Source organism: Montipora foliosa, chromosome 8, assembly GCF_036669935.1.
Source record: "Montipora foliosa isolate CH-2021 chromosome 8, ASM3666993v2, whole genome shotgun sequence".
Classification (NCBI taxonomy): Eukaryota; Metazoa; Cnidaria; class Anthozoa; order Scleractinia; family Acroporidae; genus Montipora; species Montipora foliosa.
In genome coordinates, this window is record NC_090876.1 from 17,738,601 (window position 1) to 17,753,668 (window position 15,068).

At 42.9% G+C, this 15,068-nt stretch overlaps 1 protein-coding gene across 3 annotated transcripts in view; it reads left to right on the top strand.

Annotated features, from left to right (window-relative positions):
- Positions 1–580: 580 nt before the first annotated feature.
- The window catches only part of LOC137968043 (uncharacterized), a 23,011-nt gene continuing 8,523 nt past the window's right edge, over positions 581–15,068 (top strand). For 2 of the 3 annotated variants that reach the window (XM_068814662.1, XM_068814665.1), the window contains exons 1-3: positions 581–807; positions 11,101–11,206; positions 14,289–14,410. In XM_068814662.1, the coding sequence (XP_068670763.1) occupies positions 650–807; positions 11,101–11,206; positions 14,289–14,410 (386 nt within the window). In that variant the 5' untranslated portion in view covers positions 581–649. Of the gene's footprint in view, positions 808–11,100; positions 11,207–14,288; positions 14,411–14,499 lie in introns of all 3 variants that reach the window. The other variant, XM_068814663.1, reaches the window with a different exon arrangement.

Genomic DNA, 15,068 nt, shown 5'->3' on the forward strand with positions numbered 1-15,068 from the left:
AGGACAGACGTATGAAAAGCTGACATCGATTTGTTAACTTTACAGGTTGAGCTTTCGTACGTAAGCCTAATAAGCAGAATCGTTCCAACATTTCGGCCAAAACCGTAGCTCATCATTTTTTTATACCGACGACCTTCTGGCACTTGAAGAAGAGCCAGGAATGTAGTTTTCTGAACGTCGATCGTTCTTTTTCTCCTTCCCTTCTCAAAGATACTGAATGAGATACTGCATGTCTTATCCTACAATGCCTCGATGTCATGTTTGGCCGAGGCTTGATCCAGGTTGGCCGCTATTTGTGGGCAATTGCGCGCTGTTCCTGCTAGTTTAGTTCGTGAGGATTTGCCGCACCTTTGTCACGTTAAAATGCTTGGAATAGTCGTGAAGGGATTACAATAACGCGAATTCACATTTAACGACGACGTTCTCGTTGCCGTTGCCGCCGTCATTACTAAAGCTCTCTACTGTCTCAGTGCGCCGGCGCTTGCTCTTAATCCCGCAAACTTTGGACTTTATATTGTTGCATGACGATCACGCCAGGAAGTCTGAAACACGCTTGACATATTGGTTACACAATAGTTTTCTTACATGACAAGCGTACAAACTCGTCGCTTCCCTAGGGCTTCCTGTCCACAGTCTCGAATTTATCATAATGGCATTTTTGCTTCTGACATTTATGCTTATTCAACTGCAATTCTTCACTCTTTCCACAGCGGAAGAAACTTGCGAGAAAAGAGATGTATGTTCGTGTATGTTTAAAAATGGATCAGTGGTCAATTTACGGCCGGTGGATGGAGGTAGCAAGCCAAGGTAGGAATTCTAGCCGGAACTGAATATATGAGCTACAATAGGTTTCATCTGTGTCCAGCAAGTGACTCGCCAGTTCCTGCAATTTTTGCCTTCGTAACATCTTGGATTTCAAACAACTTGGATAAGTGAAAGGACGGGGGATGGTATGGGGTAAACTTATAATATTTTCGAGTCAGGAAAGGTGATATTTCCTGAGGAGACTGTATGACCTTTCTGTATGTTTTGCCCAGGCCAGCAAGCATTAGGACTGTTCAGCAGAAACAGAGTTGCCGATGATCGGACCCAACTTCGGAACAAAATAAGTTTCGCCTTCTGAGTCTCTTTTCCAAATCCACGGTCATTAGCTGTTTGACAATAACAAGTCAAAGACTTTATATCCTGTTTCCTTTAGTTTGATTGGGTATCTCTCTCATGGTCGGTCGCGTTCTCATTTGTTTAATACGTGGTTCCCATCCGGCCCTACTTCGTTGATTATATTCATTATACCCTTATAACAACTTCCCCGCTGCCATTAGAACCCATAATACTTTTCCCAACCTTTATGATTATCTGCGAGCGCGTGCCACCGTGCATTTCCGTGAACTAGAGGAAAGCAAACATTTTCTGTGGAATCTTTCCGCCCGCCTGACACAGTATTAAACTATTCGATAAAGTGGACAGATGCGATGCTTTTTCTTTGAGAAAGGCAAGCTTTAAAGGTAAGGAGAATTGTCTACTTTATATCTAGATCTTGCTTCGTACTAGTGTGTTCCACTGTGAACATTATTTTGCATAGAACGAATACTCCAAATATTTCTTGGGAACCAGTTTGTTTAGCTGTTTTGACTCAGAAAGAAAATAAGAAAATAGCTTTCAATGGCCAAACAGTTAAATCAAGTGTTTAAAAAAAACGAATTAGCTATCGCCGTCACGGGGATTTAGCAGCGGTGCCCCATCTAAGTACTAACCCCATTCGGAGGAGCTTAACTTCAACTAATACTTGGACTGGCATCAACGATTGTGATCTTTGTCAGTGTTAAATTCGCATATATGTCTTGACGAACTTTATAACCGCACTTGGAAGAAAAAAAAGCAAACTAACAAAAACCTGAAAAACCCGGTGTCTTGCCGTCAATTTGGCAGAGATGCATCCTTTGTTTCGTGAGTTGTCAGTATTAACACACAACGTAACTTGATCACAGGCGATTTTACTTGTACGACCAAAAGTACTATACTCACAGAAAAACTGAACGTAACAAAAATCTCCCGAAATGTTTTTTCGCTGATGGTAACTTGTTATATTCGTGGCACAAAATTTATGATGTTTTGATCTCGCAAATTTTGTTGCTGATTGTTTTATTCTAGATCGACACGTCCTATAAAAGTTCCTTCTGCTCTCCTTAAAAACTACATATCAATATTTATTTACTTTTGCGTCAATATTTGTTTTGCATATATATAAAAGCAGGCGAGCAAAATCTGTACCTTGCTTAGTTCTTATTTTTGAACATCAAAATAGAATTTTTTGTCGTATGTTCCTGACACAAGTGGCATATTTTGACGTCCGGCCCCCATCCAGATACTAACCCTTCCGGAAAGGGGTTTAACTTCAGTGAACATTTGTCTTGGAAAGCTGTGAGAAGTTTAGGGTACACGCTTAAGTTTGGTGGTGAAAAAGAAGTTGTAAATCATCAATATGTCAGCCAAATGTTTTCTCGATTTCCTTTTATTTTCTTCAATCTTTCTGGGTTTAGTATTTTACTGAACCACATGTCTTCTCAGGGGGTATTTAGCAAAGATATCTACCATGGCACAGTAATGATTTACGATACCAAAACAATATCGTGTACTGTTAGAGGTACATATTACGCAAGGACAACGTTAACTTGAATCTCCGGGGAAAAAACAAAACGCAGCTCAGTTGACAGTTATGGAAAAAACACTGTCAAGTTACTGCACTACCACATGTACGAAATGCGTTCCTACTTTAAAAAATATCCCGTATCTCTTCATTTTCTCCTCACCCCCCCCCCCCCCCCCTCCTTCCCCAGCCAAAAATCCCTTATCCCTACAATTTTTTTTAACCTAAATATCCCGTATCCTGATCGCCTCTCGGCCTTTTGGCTAAGATTAGTTTCTCGGCCAAGGGCTACGGTCAAGTACCATTGTACTACGTAGGGTACTTTTTTCAGTGCCATAAGAGGCAGGCACAGAACAGTTTCGGCTGTTGGTCTGTTCTCTCGAGAAGCGATCACTAAGGTTTTTTGGTTTCGTTTTTGATACTTTTTTGTTCTGCTCGAGTGTAGAATCATGACGAACTTTTGTAATTTCTGAAAACTATTTACTACTTGTAGCCTTTGTTGAGTTTTGAATCGATGGTAGAGAGTTTTGGCGATTCTGGATTTCTGGATGTAAGCTTTTTTCTTAGCGAGACTTCAAGTTGTGGAACGTTTGATACCAAGTTACTCTAATTCTCTATTTTCGAATTCCCCATAATACACTTTGTTTGCCCCCCAAATTTTGCATAACTATTGTTTTCAAATGCTCTTGGGGACACTGCATATTCCCAAGAGCATTTGAAAACAATGGTTTATGCAAAATTTGAGGGGCAAACAAAGTGTATTATGGGGAATTCGAAAATAGAGAATACTGAAATCAAGATTATGGGATTGTAAATTTAGAACTTTGGACTGGACTATAGAACACGCAATTACGGAATTTTAGATTTTTGAGCATTGAGAGAAATGGAGTACAGATGTTGTCTTCTTGTCTTCGCCACGGCAGATTTAAAGAGTTTTCAAGGAACAAATGTCCTTTTGTCTTCAACACGGCAGATTTAAACAGCTTGCAAGGAACTAAACTAGGATTACGTAACTCAGACTTCGAATACAGGGCCCGGTTGTTCGAAAGCCGATTAACTTAATCCAGGATTGGCGTTAACTTTTGTTTCATGTTTTCAACGTTTTGGTGAAAGTCTTCTTTGCTTATTTTTGTTTTTCAAGATTGACTTCTGCTAAGGGAAAGTTGTACCGAATATCAGCCTTGAACAGCATTTGGGAGTGGAGAATAATAAAATTCCTTTGTTAATTTTATAACCTGAGATTCCGATTAGCGTTAATCGGCTTTTGAACAACTGGCCCAGGATGATAAGTTGTTGAACTGTGACTTGTAATAAGTTTTTCCGATGATTTAAGGCTGATTTTGTAAATATTTGGATGAAAGGAGTTAAAGAAGCAAGTAAAACTGTGGGATTTGAATAAAGTCTCCATCAAAAAATGAATAAAAAAATAAAAAATCCCGTATCCTGATAACCAGCTAGTAGGGCTTCGTTGTTTGCGTTTGCAAATTTAGTAACATTAATAATGAGTTTTTACAACAAACAACTTCAAGTTATGTTACAGATTTATCTTTCTGGTAATCTCTCGCCATTTTCCGAAGTTTACCTGTAGTTGAAGTTCACTGTAACTGTACAATTTGTTTTAACCGTTTGCGCTTTCCACGGATACGCCCTTGTAGGCGTCTTGTTTTTGGTACATTTTTTTCTCTGGCAAGCATGCTTCTTTCACTAAATTTATGATAGCATGCCGCACAAAATAATAGAAAAATGCCTTTATGTTTAAGAAAGAGATCATGTAATAATGGCCAGGTTTCCTTTGATCTCCCATGGTGCAAACTTCAATTTCCTGAAGGGGTTAAGAGTTAATTTATGTAGAGTTGGATGGATCAACTGGTGATTCTGGGGTGATCAACACAGAGAACAGATCTCAAGCTCCATCAATCTTGATCCTGTTGGTAAGATGAAATAAAAAGTAAAAAGATTATAATATTATTATCATTTGTTTCTATGTAAGTGTTTCTGCTTGAAACAGGTTCGAGAAAAGTGTATCGAACAGAACATGCCACTTTATGTAGTCTTCATAGACTTGTTCAATGTGGCACAGTTTAAAGCCAAGAGTAAGACATCGATAAAGATAGTAAGAGAAATGCTCTATGCCGGCGACAGTGGTCTAGTTGCACACAGTGTGGAAGATATGCAATCTTTAGTGGAGAAATTCGCTAGAGTAGCTAGCCAATTCAGCCTCCAAATCAACATCAAGAAGACAGAGTGTCTTTATCAACCACCAAAGTTCGAATTATCAACATCACTATCAGAAGAGGTCAGCATTGGTACAGAGCCACTAGTCAAGTGCAAGACTTTCAAGTACCTAGGGAGTACTGTTTCAGAGAATGCTAGGTTGGAGGATGAACTATCTCTCAGAATGGGAAGAGCGAGTGCTGTGTTTGGAAACGTGAGGGAGAGACTGTGGAACAATCGACATGTGTCTATCCGTGTGAAATGCAAAGTGAACAGAGCGACAGTACTGGCTACTCTATTGTACGGTGCTGAAACTTGGACTGTCTACAGAGTGCAGGTGAAGAACCTCCACACGTACATGATGAGACACCTTCGAGCCATAATGAACATCTCATGGAAAGACAAGATAACCAACATAGAAGTGTTGAAACAAGCTGGCCTACCATCAATGGAGGACATGCTAATACAGATGAACCTGAGATGGCTCGGACATGTTGAGAGGATGGACCACCAGCGTCTCCCTCGGCAGCTACTCTACTCACAGTTAGGCAACGGCAAACGCAATCAGGGTAGACCAAGGCTCAGATTTAAAGACACTGTAAAAAGAAACCTGGAGAAGCTGGACGTAGACAGGAGTTCCTGGCAGCAGAAGGCTAAGGACAGAGCTGTGTGGAGGAATCTAATCAGACATAAATGAAACAGCCATTGTTCACCCACGACAGGCTGCTGTGATGATGATGATGATGTAAGTGTAATGAAAGTGCACTTTAATCCCTTTCTACTTAGTTCACTGGAACTGCTCTTTAATAGTGATCATTGTGGAACTACTCATTACAAACAAAGCATTCCAATAAAACATTACACGGTTGAAAAATACCCAGTCAGACTGAGAGACTGGATGTCGTATTGTGAGGCATGATATTACAATACCATACAATACTTTATTGACACTTCCCTTTCGGAGCTTTTCAGTGACAATATATATTATTGGCATCACACAATTTTACTATGTGACAGTTGGTGTAACGCGTATCACATAACATGAGAGATGACGCAACCCGATCACGTGACTTAGCTGGACCGCGTGCGATGGATTTTTTTCTGTTGTGCATAGTTTCAGTGAACTGTTTTGAAATGTACAGCGTTCAACTGGTACAAACCGGGGAAAATTAAAGACAAGTTGTGGAAAACTGTTGTTTCGTCGCTGGTAACATTACTAGCTGTTTGAGTTGAGTAAATATCAACTAGTCTCTTTCCCTTCCTCTTGATGACTAAAGAGAGTCAAATCCCCCCCGCAACAGATAAGAAACAAGCGAGTGGGCATGTGAGGGAACCCGAAACTAGAACGAGAACGAAAATACATAGAAATAGATATGACTTGATTACAATACTTGAATATGCTGGGAAACAATGTTTGAAAGTACAAGTCTGTCCGCCAAAGGCAGGCATAAGTACAACATGTAAGCGTCGGATCTCCAGTTTCCTAGAATTTTAATGAGTTCAGCTGGGATTCCGCACTTAAAGGTGAATGTAGCCCTTCCGCGGCGTAAACTGTGGCCGGAGAAATCCCTGGGGATTTGAGGAGGCAAGGGATGCTAAATGTTTGATGTCATCGTTGAGAGACTTGGCCATGATGCAATCGAACTGGTTGGCATTGGTGGTAAATGTGAAGAGAGGGTATTTGACAGGAGCGGAGACTGTGCGAAGCAATGAGTGGAGCGCAAACGTGGAACACAGAGGTGATCCTGGGATTCGCGGAACTGGAACAACAAAAATAGTATCGCCAAACTGGCGAGTTTTTGTGCGCGTGACTGTCAGAAGGGCGCCAAAACGGGTGTCGAGTGAAAGTGGAACGAGGTTGGCTGTTCTGAAAAATGTGAAGAAACCATCGAGAAAGGCAGACCACAAGGCGAGATGGGCGGAGTCGCAGAGGTTGAGATGGGCGTGGAATTGTAACAAGATTGATGGAGAGAGGGGGTGGGGGGGCTTTCGGTGAGGAACGTGGACCATGGACTTCTCCAAACCTTTCTGGGTTAATTTAACATGAATGTCATCGAAAGCTTAAGTGTCAAAATGGCAAAATACATGTAAACGACGGCGAACACTAAGAAGTAAATTTGTGAGGAAGTCGGCGAAGTTCTTGTAGGACACGCTGCTTGAATATTTTCCTAGGGCTAATGCAAGTGCAGGCAAGCGCAGACGTAAGAAAGCTTGCCAATAACGGACTGTAATTCGGACTTGGATACACGTAACCTGCGATCAGGCTCTATTTTAGTTTCGCGTGCTACGTAATGTGGAGTTGGCGAAACGAAAAATAGAGCCTGACCAAATTCCTCTTCGAAATTCCTTCCGCCCACCTTTTTTGATTGATTGACATGTCCTTCATCGGCCAATCAAATTTACTTCCATTACACCAATACACGCGTGGACGGCAGATTCACGCTATTTTGTTTTGACCAAAGTTAATTATCGTGGGAGGAATATTATAAACGAATTCGAAAGTTACCGTTGGCTTTAATTTGAGAAAAACACATTTAAAGCATGGGGAATGTTTTCGACGACTATATTGCGGGAAAGGCCGGTGTAATTCTCCCTCCTTCACTGAATATCCAATCTTTTAAGCTTGACATCTTAATTTGTAATTGAGATAACCTAGCATTTTGTCGTTGGACGGTTTGGCAATAGATTTTTAAGAAAAAAAGAGAAATACATTATTCCTTTAACGTGTTTGCCCATGATGGTTTCTTTGGTGATTTTTTCGGGTAATATCTTCAGTTGCAGTGTATTTCTAGAATTGAGCGCAGTAAAATCATGATACGTTTGGCTGTTAATTTTTTGATGGAGTACGAACAGTAAGATATAAGATGGACTCGCAAAGTTTCTTTTATTGTTGTACAATTGATCTCTCTGGAAACATGCCATTTTAGTTTCTGGAGTGTGAGTTTTAAGTTAAATCAACTGGACATATTATGAAGTGTGCAAACAAACCGTGCCATGTACAGTAGATAAATAAAGCCGTTTGATACACAGATATTCAAAACATGCATTCGTGTAACTTGCGATTTTATCAGCATCTCCTCCTGTATACATGTCCCTTGTCTCATCCAGGAAACCAATATGCATCGGCTTTCGTTGCCATTTGAAAGAACCAGCTATTTAGCTTTCAAAACATCAGGGAAGTTTGTGCCAAAGCCTGACTTTCAACCCCATGGCCACAGAGCTCGACAACGGAATCGCTAATTTCACTCGTTCCAGAGATTCAAACCCGATTCTGGACAAGTTATGAGATATTTCAGATGGCATACCTCCATTTATACAAATAAAATCAAGTTGCACCGTCCACGGCATTGTAAGAACAAAAGGGAGCAAATTTCTTCGTACACTTATGGCGGATTAGTCTCGAGGACTTCGCGAGAGCTCCGCGCAATCACGATGGCATTTTCACTTCCGGCGTTTCAACAGCCAATCAGATCACGAGTTTGGTCGGCCAAAATTTGGCCGACCAAATGGAATTCTTGAGAGACTTTTGGTCAGGCCCCAATTTTAGCGAGCGACGACATAAGAGAACATATGGGCGAAGCTAAAAATGGGCCTGATCGCAGGTTAGGATACACGTGGCGAACTAAGCCAATGGCTGAGAAGTTGGGAAGTTTGGTGTAACTTGCCGTGAGGAACCTCTAGAGTCATGACGACAGTGTCGTGTGTGAGACCTTGAAAGACCATTTTGGTGGAGGGAGGACAGTCCTTTGTGGGCGAAGATTCGAGACCCAAGCTGGTGAAAGTGTCTTCAAGGTGTGAAAAGGCGAGTAGCGTGTCGTCGTAGGAAGCCTCAACGCCGCCGAAGTCGTCGATGTCGTTCACGCAACGATAGTGATATACTGTACGGAAAATGTGAGCAACAGCGTTAGTAGTACGCTGGCAAGCAAGAGTACCCGAGTGAAGATCGAACGTGAGGACGAGGTCGAAGTATAACAAAGCTTTCCAGAGGTAACCGAGAAGGATGTAATCTTTGGGGTCGACGGGATTTGTCGGTGCGCACGCTTCAAATCATTCTTGAAAAGGTAACAACCTTGGTCCTTGGCCGCGATAAGGTCGACGAAATTGGCGAAACGAGGGAGAGTGAGGTGGAAGGGCTTGTCAAGAAAAGAATCCTTAGGAATTCCATCAGGCCCTGGGGAAAGCTTAGATCCAAAATGACGCGTCCTTTACTTCCGTCTTTAGGAACAGTTTGAAGCGGAAAACTTTGCAGAGGTGTCGGAAAAGGCCCAGCAGTGGCTGCATGTTCTATCTCAGTGAAGAAAAAGGCATCGGTGGTGTCAGGAAAGCGGACCCCTGAGAAATGGTTAGATGATGACGGTTCTGGAAAGGCGGCAGCGTGGTAGTTGATTGGCCAACCGAAAGCGAGAAAATCAGCGACAATGCGATCAGAGTAGTGTTCGAGGGCCGAGTTCCACAAGCAAGATTCAACTTTGATGGAACGGGAATACGAGCGCCAAAGGCATTCGAGAGGTGGTGATTTTGAGCAGAGAATATGACGAACAACTGCAACATGCGAGTGGGTGCGAGAGAGTGAAAGTTGACCAGGTGGCAAGGTCGGAACGTGCGAGGAGAGGAGGATCGGTGAGGATTGGTCAGAGGCGGGTGGAGGTGGAGGTGAGGGGACTAGTCAATCGGACGAAGGAGATATTGGTTGGGTCGGGCACGAGGCGATGTGTGATCCGGAAGTTTGCAATATGCACAAACGTTTTTTACTCCCTGTTGATGTGACGCGTTACTGCAGGAGCCAGTACGGTTCCACTCGTGGCAATAGTTGCGCTGCTGGGTGCTACTGGTTGTGGTGAAGTGGGTGTTGTTTTTGCTTGAAGTAGGCAATTTCGCGGGAAGACGGTTTGACTCGGTGATATTAAAGCGCCAGTTTCGTTAAAATCGCCACCCCAATTGGCGAGGCTGGCTTTGTCGGGGTCCAAAACTGCGGCGTGAAAGGATAGAATGGCATTTCAGCAATACTTGGACCCTAAACGTATGGGGGATATCAAGTGTTGTTGCATTAGAGCGTGTTTAGCTGGGGTTTCTGAAGTTAAAATATCCGGATAGCCGTAAACAAACTCCGCGGTGGAAAGGTCTTTAAATTACTTCCGGGAAAGGCCAAATGGAACAGGTGGCCCAGGTTCGATTCCCAGACTCGGCGTCATATGTGGGTTGAGTTTGTTGGTTCTCTACTCTGCACCGAGAGGTTTTCAAGTATTGTTGCAATAGAGCTTGTTTAGCTTGGGTTTCTGAAGTTAAAATATCCGGATAGCAGTAAACAAACTCCCTGGTGGAAAGGTCTTTAAATTACTTCCGGGAAAGGCCAAATGGAACGGGATTTCAATGCGTGTATTGTGGTCGAGCAAGCCTTGAGACTTACCAATGTTAAAACCGGCTCGAACTGTATCCAGCCAAGGAATGGTGGAAGGCTTTGACGAGCTAGTTGGCATCAGAGACCGCGCTTTTTCTTGCGCCTCAAGTTCCAGCAGACGGATCTCTAGCTGCTGTTTCTTGATTTGTAAGTTAAGAAGCTGGACATCAGAAGAATTGCGGGGGGCAGCGTTTGAAGTTGGGGGACCACGTGGAGTAATGGCGTCGATTTGCGGCGCAGACGTGGCAGGCGGAGCGCTGTGTGGCGGCCGTTCGAAGGATGGCAGGTCATAAACAAAACCCAAGGAGAAGGATGGGCCCTTTGTCTTGCGTTTTCCAGCAACTGCGGCCATAACGAACCAAGTCTGTCTCTCAGATGTTTTTTCGGTCACAACATATTGGAACAAACGATCAATTTTTAATTTGAAACGAGTCAAGTAGAGTTGAAATTGGACTTAAGAAGCGTACATTTTTAGTTGCCCTGCTTTGCTCAAAATAAATCTAGATGGATTCGATATTGTTTACTTTGTGCTGATGCCTTTATTAAGTGTAGCATAGGAAAACTTGGGTTTTCATCGTTAGCTGTTGTGAAGCCTACTTTTATGGGGCCAGTGGTAACTACATGGATGACCTGATGTTATAATAAGGCATTTCAAACTGCCTGATAGGTTCATGCGTTACTATGGACAGGTTTCAAATTCCTAGTGGGCAAACATTTGAAATACATAATAATGTTATTTTAAGAGATATTTATGCAGAGTGACCTGCCTTCTCAACTAGCCCCTTCTATTCTTCCTTTAAATTTTGTCAAGTTGTAAATAAACTGTCGGCTGAATTTGCAGGTTTACTGGGATAATGGGTGCTGAAGGTCGAATATTTGATTGGAATCCTTGCACTCCATTTGAAACTGAACTGGCTGGAAGAAGGCAAGGGTGTAATAATACTATGGTAAGTGTTACTAGTAGCCAATTGCACTAATTGCATAAAGTCACAATTACAATAAGTGTTATAGTAATTATTGGACTGAATGGAGTAGAATTCAGGGAGTAATTGTGCAAGTGATTTTAAAATCAGCCGAGTGCGCAGCGCAGTGCTGATTTGAAATTACGAGCAAGATTACTCCCTGAATTGTACGGCACGAAGTTTAATTACTAATTAATGCATCTCTTATAATCTAGAAGAAAATTCAAGGATAAAAAGTCTTTGAATACCTTTTTGTCTGAAGGAGTTAAAATTATATTCGATCTGTTCCACCTTAACTCTGTACAGGACTGGACCAATTCTGACAATTCTCTCGATGACATTGCCACGCACCCATTTTGGCCCCCGTCAGTAGTTGCGCACCCACACATGCTGGTTATGGTTCACAAAACGACTTCATTTTACTTTGGTTGGACTGGAGCAGGCTTGCCAGGATTCATTAGGTCTAACCTTGTCTTGACGTTGCGTCATTGGAGCACATCAGCGTGGTTCAGCTCAGTCTGTGGTTGCATGTGGAGCTGATCAATGTGCAAGTAGGAACCTATCAAGCCTAGTGGTGGAGAGTACTTCCTGACTTGTCAGCCATCACCACTTTCTTGAAGCTCTCTACCAGTCTTTCAACCTGACCATTGGTCAAGGGGTCTTAGGGCACACCGGTCACGTGCAAAATGCCATTCGCCTTTGGAAAAATTGAATGAATTGAAAAAGTATGAAGTGAATTGGGGGCCGTTGTATCTGATCATGTAGTCCCAAGCAGGCAAACACGGATCGCAAGGTGCAGACAGTCTCCTCCGCAGTAGTGTTCTTGCACACGAGGATCTCAGGCCACTTGCTGTGAGCATCAATTACCACCAATTGCATCTTTCCTTCCACAGGACTTGCAAAGTCCATGTGAAGTCTTTGCCGGGGAAGAGCAATATATTCCCACCGATGGCGAGCGGGTTATTCACCGTCTCCTGGCAGTTTTGTCTGCAACCACCACTCTGCTTTCCCACACAAGACCTCCATGGTGAACCGAGATTTCACTTGAAGGGTGAGCGTACGGAATGAGATCAGGGTAGACTTCAGCTCCTTGCCAAACCACTGGCACCAGCTGTGAAACTCGAGAAAGCACTGGGTGTGGGTCTCTCCTTGTATGTACCCTCAGTGACTAGGAGTGACTAGGAAGGCCTCAATCAAGGAGGGCCTAGGATTGACTAGGAGGGCCTCAATCAAGGAGGGCCTAGGAGTGACTAGGAGGGCCTCAATCAAGGAGGGCCTAGGAGTGACTAGGAGGGCCTCAATCAAGGAAGCATGGAACATATCTACCTCATCAGGTTTGTTGGTCTGAGCCTGTGGTCGGCTAATCGTGGTCATCACAGTTGGCGTATTGCTTCATGGTTCCTCGAAACTCAATACTGTATGAGAAATCACCTAAGACGAGACACAAACGTTCAATTCTTGCTGCTGTGGTGACTGGAACTGCCTTTCCTGGGTCCATTATGTACTTAAAGGGCTGTTGGTCTGTGATCGAGTGGTGACCCTCCAAGTAGGTTTGGAACTCTTTCACCCCCCACGCTTGGGACAAGGCCTCTTTCTCAATCTGAGAGTACCTCTATGTTTCCGTCAGAGAACGGGATGCATAGGCGATGGGTGGTTCGTCACATACACTGTCTTCTGTAACAGTGTATGTAGCTCAATCAGGTAAGCATTTGGCATAGTACTGGACCATGCCTAGAAAAGCATGTATCTGTTTCACATCCTGAGGTTTTGGCATCTTGGTGATAGCCTTCACTTTCTTGGGAGACTGTTGCAGTCATTCAGCAAATATGACGTGACCCAAATACTCCACAAAGCTCCTTAAGTCGTACTTTCAAGCCTCCACAACACTGCAACCAGCCACTCAAGGTGTTCCTCCATAGTGCAGCCAGTTACATGTACCCACATATCATCCAAATAGCAGAAGACCCTTGGTATTCCTTGCAGTACCTGGTCCAAGGCCCGCTGCCAGATGGTCGGTGCTGAAGCTACACCATAGGGCAAATGTTGGTAGTGGTACAAACCACGTTGTATGTTGATGGTAAGGAATGGCTTAGACTTCTCCTCAACCTCCATTTGTAAATAAGCATGATGCAAGTCAATGACTCTAATCAACGGACCCCCACCGAGGTTGGCAACAATGTCATCTATGCGCAGGAATGTATTCATCCGGGTGAAGGTTCTATCGAGGCTGTAAGTTCGTGCTGTGAGCATCAAATGGATCTGGTAACAAGATTGTTCTCAGTGTCTAGCAACACCCAGCATTCTTCAAGATGGAGAATACGGGGAAGGAGAAGACACGCACACTGTACTAAAAACAAGCTTTTATTTCATTTCCAGTATCGATAAATTCTAGTGATAACACATCGAATAACTTTTAAACTTTGTAAAGAATAATTTGCAATCTTCTCAGTCACTTCGATCGACGGCCAAAATTCAGCCGGTGATCACCCCTTTCTCAAGCGATGATTTTCACCGGCAACCGGCGCTTAGCGACATCCCTGACAATAATGCGGAGGTCTGGGTGCCGGTGAGACTCACCAAAATGTAGATTTTACCGCATTCACAGGTAATCCTGTAGACTACGCCATCTTGTATCACTGAAGCGACCATGTCTTTCAGTCACAGTAAATGTGATCTGAGTGTTGCGTTCGAACTTGAAGACGGCGCGAATGCCCTGTTCTTGAAGGCAGCAGTGAAGACGGTCAGATACTCCTTTGACTTTTTGTCAACACTGGTGGTTTTAACAACTCTGTTGCTGTTTCTTTACTTTAAACAGCCTTTCCTGTTTTGGTAACCTTCCTCAAAGTAATCGGGATTTCAACAGAAATATTTTAATGTTACCACAACATCTTTATCTGTCGAGTGTTTGGTTTCATTATCGGTCACATGATTGTAAACCACATGATCACTGACTGCTGAAAATATATCTTGAAATATTGATTGCCGTGAGTTGGAAATTTTTAGGATCAACATGAGTTTTATTTCATTAAACTGTTAGCCTATGTCTAAGTGATTTATTTTTGTGTAGGTTTGTCAAGTGGCAGCTTATGGAGATCAAAATGCTGGATCACAAAACACAACATTTTCTGTTGAAAATGGGAATGTTGTCGTTGCATATGGACAACAGGCTGGCTTTGACAAATATTTGAGGTACTAACAGGCTATGACACACTTATGGTATTATGTTGATTACTTCTAAGAGTTCACCCTTTCAAATAATGAATTTATTTTTCTCTCAGGGCGGAGCGGGCGGAATTCAACATTGAAATCCTGCAATCTGATTGGTTTTGGGAGTGGGCGGAGTTTTCTCATCCGGCCCGCTCACGGCGGGCGGAATCCGCCTAAGTATCCTTAGCTGCATGCATGAGCTTGTGTGATGACCTTACACTTCCATTTCTTTTTTTTTGACACCCAATCTCGTTTACATACAGAAGGTACTTTTTATTAGACAAAACGTTTGGAAATACAATTCAAATTAAAATATTTCTCTTTGCCACATTCAGTTTGTAAGACGCTTAATACTGCATTCGCTATCAAGCGCGGTGCGAGTCAACAATTAAAAAAGGGATTTCAGAGAGGAAGGGAGAGAGAGAAAGGAAAAAAATTAGAACGTTATTTATCAGCTAAGGGTCGGTCCGTACAGCGAAAAACTGTGACCTCGGTTTTGAAAAAGTTGCCTTCGTACTGCGGCCTCGGGCAGCATTTTCAAGACCGGGTCCAGAAATTTAAAGACTGTAAGCTTTTGGCTGGGAAATAACATATATTTATTTTCCTGTCATGACACCTACATCTACATACTCGGAAAAAA